This window comes from Colobus angolensis, unplaced genomic scaffold (assembly GCF_000951035.1).
Source record: "Colobus angolensis palliatus isolate OR3802 unplaced genomic scaffold, Cang.pa_1.0 Scaffold18, whole genome shotgun sequence".
NCBI classification, from domain to species: Eukaryota; Metazoa; Chordata; class Mammalia; order Primates; family Cercopithecidae; genus Colobus; species Colobus angolensis.
Genome location: NW_012114932.1, coordinates 5,495,999 through 5,501,713, shown reverse-complemented (window position 1 = coordinate 5,501,713; position 5,715 = coordinate 5,495,999). Strand labels below are relative to the sequence as shown.

At 44.7% G+C, this 5,715-nt stretch overlaps 1 protein-coding gene across 1 annotated transcript in view; it reads right to left on the bottom strand.

Moving 5' to 3' along the window:
• Nucleotides 1-5,715, bottom strand: part of SETD2 (SET domain containing 2) — a 120,611-nt gene continuing 114,896 nt past the window's right edge. The window contains exons 17-20 of the mRNA XM_011939322.1: nt 3,824-3,901; nt 3,321-3,401; nt 1,215-1,316; nt 1-824 (exon numbers count right to left, since the gene is read on the bottom strand). Of these exons, the coding sequence (XP_011794712.1) occupies nt 663-824; nt 1,215-1,316; nt 3,321-3,401; nt 3,824-3,901 (423 nt within the window). The 3' untranslated portion in view covers nt 1-662. The remainder of the gene's footprint in view (nt 825-1,214; nt 1,317-3,320; nt 3,402-3,823; nt 3,902-5,715) is intronic.

The following is a 5,715-nucleotide window of genomic DNA, read 5'->3' as shown; positions in this document are numbered from 1 at the left end:
CCAATTTCTTTAATTGATTTTATTTTTTTACATAAAAAGTTCAGTAAAAATTGGATAAAGTAAAGTGATTTTAAGCAGTAAATCAATCTTATCAACATAGCACAAGGCTGGCCAAAACCACAAGGCAGCCTGCTTTGGAATATTTACATGATAACAAATTAAACCTTGCAGGAGAACTTAAACTGTCCTTACAAAGTCTTCCTGTGATCCTAGCATGTAGAGGCTAAAAGCAAAACGAAAACCAAACAAAAACCAGGAAAAAACAAATTATTTTCAATATATTCACATATACATTAAAATATAATACAGATCATCAGGGTAAAGGGTTGTGGGTGGGGATGCGCATGGGTCTGTGCGCTGACAGCACCGCCAAGGAGGAGACCCAGGTTTAAGAGTGGAGTCAGGTCTGGCCAGGGTCTTTTCTAAGCCCTTGCACCTCTGATGGCTTCTAACCACATGCCAACAGCTCACAACTAGGTAATCACTTGTAGATGGAGTTCATTTTTGTGGCCTTCGGTTGACATCTTCAGGGTTGAATTCCCCAGGGTGATGTGTCATCAGTAGCACAGGGCTGACAGGGGTGGGGCAGAAAGGCCCACAGGATTTCCTCTCCCTAGAGTCTGTCTTACCTGACCACCCATCCTCCCACCCTGGCCCAACAGTCACTCTAACTCAGTGTCCTCTTTGGGTTTGTAAACAGCCCCAAACTTCTGCATGTACTTCTTAATGTACTCCTTGGTTTTGTGTTTCACATTCTCATTGCACTCCAGGTCCTCAGGATTCTTACAGTACTTCAGCTCCTTATTCATAACACCGTGAGTCAGCTGTCCAGGGCACAGGAAGAGAGACCACAGCCACCAATCAGAGCAGAAACGATTTGAGGGGGAGGATAGGGGTGGTAATCCAGCCTGCTGCTTCAGGGCCCTTCTCACCAAGACAAGGAAGTTAATAAGGGGGTAGATGTTGGGGCAGGCTGGTGCTAGGATCACCAGAAAGGATAAACTGAGCTCTGAAAATTTCTTAGATAACTACTGCTCTCATGTAAGGGTGTGCATCCCTCCCCAAACCTTCCCTCCCCATTCCTGGGTCCCCAGCCCTGACATCTGACAAGAAAAAAAAGAAAAAAAAACTTTCTATGATGAAAAGGGCTTCTTAGAAAGTACACAGTTTGCCCAGAATGTTGCCTGGTGGGCTACCAAAAGCAAGGGGAGTACCTTGCGAGCCAGATGTTTAAAGTCTTCAGTTGTGGTAATTCTTCCCACTTTGCAGTCAGGTTTCCGGTAAGGGTTCAGGCACTGGACGATGAACTGGGACATCTGCAGGCAAAGAAAAGAGAACACATTGCTCAACAGTCCAGAGAGGGCGAGGAGTTGTACTGAGGAAATAACTAGAAAAGGTAGTGAGTAAAGTCAGCCAATCCTTTCTCCCTCAGGTTGGCTGGTTTGGACAGTGGAATACTAGTAAGCCAGTAAGATCTAAAAAAAGGATACGGGCTCAGCCTGAGAGGGAAAGAGCTCCCCTGGATGGACTAAGCAAGGCTTAAAGGAGGCTGGAGGGACTCAAAAGCATGACTTCAATGTCAACTCCTTCAGCAGCCCCAGGTTTCAGCCAATGAATTTTGTGTCCTCGGCATAAAGACAGTAGCTAGGTTCTCTGGGCCCTGGAGGCAAGGCAGGGCACAGCAGGTGTTCCAGAGCTTCTATGAGGCTTAGCAACCCCAGGAACCACAGGAATTTTGTCATTGAAAGGTACTCAGATTCTTTAAGTGGTCATACCACAGCATGTGAAGCAGATCAAGCATGATATGACAGCCAGCAAAGGAAAACCTGGGCAGAATCATTTTCATTCCACCACTTACTATGTCCTCCCTGGGCTGTCTAAGTATGGTCTGTCCTACCCAGGTGCTCCGAAACACTCTAGGAATAGGACCTTCAGAGGTATTTGTGGTGCTAAGATCACCGAGGACAAAGGGAATAAAGAGGCCAGTCACAGCCATTTCATCAGAGAGCACTCTGAACAAGGTCTAACCATGACTAAAATTCAGTGAGCCTTCAGGTGTTCAAAGAACAAGGCTATATCACAAGGGTAGGCACTAAAGAAACAGCTGCTGGTTGAATGAGCTGAAATACCAATATGTTCACAAAGGGATCGTAAAAAACTAAACTTTATCCCTGGATAAGCCTTTTAACTCAAGGTTTTTCTGGGGTTTCCTGGCCTCCAAACTCTCTTCCTTATCCCCTCAAACACAGACAGGGATTTCATTATCCCCTGCTTAAAATCCTGCAATGGTTCCTGATAACCCAGAGAGACACAGAGTTCCTATAGGAAGAAGCACAATACCATTCCACCTCATTTTCAACAGCCCTCCCATACCTTGTGATATAGCTCATCGGGCCACTTACAACTCCCTGGAAGGGAAGATGCTCTCTCTTGCCTCTCTACATTCTGTTGACGTAAGTTAGGTCCCCTGCTGATCCATCTGGCCAACTCCTACCCCTGATTCAAGCACCCTTCCTGACAGCCCGGATTGTGACTCCCAGCCCTAATATGGCATACTTTTCACACACTGCCGTTACTTATTTACAGGTCTGTTTCTTCCAAAACACTACAAGCCCCTTCAATGAATGAAGATTGGAGTTTAGAATCTAGATGCTATGAGGCAGACAAGTTTAGTGTCTTGATGGCTGGTAAGACACACTTCTGGTAGCATAAAGAGGAGCAGTATTCTCCCAAGCCCTGGAAAATTAGGCAGCTACCAAATGAGATATTACAGAAACGGAAGTGGACTTTGAGCCAGAAGGCCTGAGTTCAAATCTTTTGTCTAGAACTTGCCTTCTCTGAACCTTGAGTTCTTTCACCTGAATAAAAGGAAAGGCAATCTGTCTTGCCTACCTCAAGGGCTGTTGTGGGGACAAAATGAGTCAATGGGTAACCAGTTGAAATGAGTCAATGCTTAACCAGTTGAAAAAGGCCACACCTCTTTCACATAACAACTAAGTCAAATCACAGAGGCAAGAGGAATACCCAAAGACAAGGCAGCCTACCACTACATACAGCTTTCTTTTGCCATAGATGCTACAGAAGGCCAACAGTCAAACAAGCAAATGTGGTCTGAGACTTGGCTCCTGTCAAGCCAAGAAAAGATGGCTCAGGAGTTTTCAGTGGGAAAAGCAGCACTTCAGCAAGGCACACACATGCAAGGAACACCTTGTGTTCCTGCCTATCTTGGGGCAAGAGATACTCGACATACTTAGGACAAGAAAGGAAAGGGTTCAGATTTAAGCCTGAGGTGCTTAGTGCTTACATCCACCAAACCTTACCTCTTTTCTGAATACTTCTTTGCTTTTCTTTGCTAGTTCACTGGAGGTGTCTGCTTCTGCTGTCTTGGGCTTTTTCGAGGTCTAAAAATGGAAGAGAAAACACAGCAGTGCTGGCATGAGAAGTCAGTTTAGTGACGCCCTACTGTCCCAGAACCCTCCTTTCTTTCCCCTAGCAGGGATACATGATTCTTGGTATTAGAATCCATTTAGAGGCCCTGACTCAGGTACAAGGCCTGGAGTCAACCTGGCTATTATGTTTCAAATTCTGTTATATGGTTTGGTTCTCCTTCTTACAAGTTCCACTTCTCTACCCTAAGTCAAAGCTACAACTTTGATATAGCCACACATTTCAGAGTCACTCATATCCCTGTTCTGGGTTCAGCTCCCTGAACTATCAAGCGAGGCCTGCACAAAACAAGCTCCATCTCTCCCACCTCTGACATTCTAGGATTCCAGGACAGAGGCAAAACACTCTGTTTTGAAGACTCTTAAATACTCATCACCTTTCCTCCAAAGGTGAAGTTGGCTAGACTGTAGAAGACAGTCTCAGGATGCAAGAGAGGCTCCTTGGAGGTTGGTACCTTCAGTTTAGGAACAGAAAGATTAAGGAAGTATCACAATATTAGGGGCAGGTGATGAGGGTCATCAAAGCCAGTGAACAGATAAGTAGACGATGACACAGAAGATACTGTGTCCCCAGCTGGCAAGATAATGACAAACCCAGGAACATTCCTTCCAGCACTGCTAGAGGGAGGCTTCCAACTTCCCTCTAACTAGGTACTGCACCAGGAGGTGATGAGTTGGAAGCTCTGCTATTCAGAGTACCTGTCACGCAGGCCATCTCCCCAAACCTTTGCCCACCAATAGCCATCAGGCCCCTTCCCAGTAAATGTGCTTTTCCATTGAAAATAATAATTATGAGCATTCCCCTCCAAATATAAGTTACTTCATAATGGATCTAGAAGCTGGAGTTGATATTATAGGTACTACACGCTTTTTTGTTAGGGGCACAGGGCAGAATAATTTTCCTGCTCCCCACCCATCTCCTGGTTCTGTTTCTTCCATTTCCATAAACAATATGAAGGCTCTGGTTCTAAATCAGCTTGACTAGCTCCAGAGAAAGGTGGCACTCCCTTGGCTTTAGGTTGTTACATATCAGCTTTCTCTGCTGTGTCATAAAAGCTTTACGTATTTTCCATTTTTCCAATTTCTTCATGTAGCTGTATGGGGAGATTAGGGGGTAGAGTAAAAAGAACATAAAGATCCAATTTGTCTTTTTAAGAAAACAAAATTAAGCAAAAATAATACTATTCATATAAGTTAAGTCTATTTTCAAGTGTTTTGCTTTGGGATTTTATTTTTTTTTCCCAGTTGTACAGGGTATGAGTATGCTCCGCAGTAAAACCTCAGGTAGTAAGGGATCAAGAATTATTTGAGTAAGTCAAGAAAACTTCAACACATCCCCAGCTGTTCTCTTGTAGCTCTCAGAGGTGAGCAGCAACAGAAATGAGTACAGAAAGCCCCTGCAGGTCTGACAGCTATCTCAAAGATCTGGGTCTTATGGAAGAGACCAGGCTCTAAGTGAGGGTACTACGTAAATAGAAATGTCTTGTTTCACTCTGGATAGGGTATGCATTCACAAAGCTAAATGAACCCAAAGCATTGTTAATAGATTTATAATTTAATCCCTGACTTGGTGAGGTTGGCAGTGGGGTGGCCTTTAAAAACACAGTTATAGAATACAATCCACTGAGCTCTGCCTAGGAGCTATCTTGGTCCTCCTGAGTGCCGAGCAATTGGGATCGAGAAAGGAAATAAAATGAGGGGTCTCCAGACTTACATCATGGAAATCATGAACCAAAATGAAATACTCTTGAGAGTACTGAAATTCACGAAACCCTCTCTTCATGGTCTGTGGTTTGCAAATGGCACGGGAAATAATTTCAGAAACTGACTAACATTTACTCAAATCCAAGGCCAAGCAAAGTAACCAGAGTCAGAGTTGAGGATAGCACTTGTTATTGACATAAACAACCTTAGGACCCCCCACTCCAAAAAAGTCCCATTTAAAAATTTAGCAGGTAAGGCTGGGCGCGGTGGCTCACGCCTGTAATCCTAGCACTTTGGGAGGCCGAGGCAGGTGGATCACGAGGTCAAGAGATCAAGACTATCCTGGCCAAAATGGTGAAACCCTGTCTCTACTGAAAATACAAAAATTAGCTGGGCGTGGTGGCGTGTGCCTGTAGTTGCAGCTACTTAGGAGGCTGAGGCAGGAGAATCGCTTGAATCTGGGAGGTGGAGGTTGCAGTGAGCCGAGATTGCGCCACTGCACTCCAGCCTGGGAGACAGAGCAACACTGTCTCCAAGAAAAGAAAAAAAAATTAGCAGGTGGGGC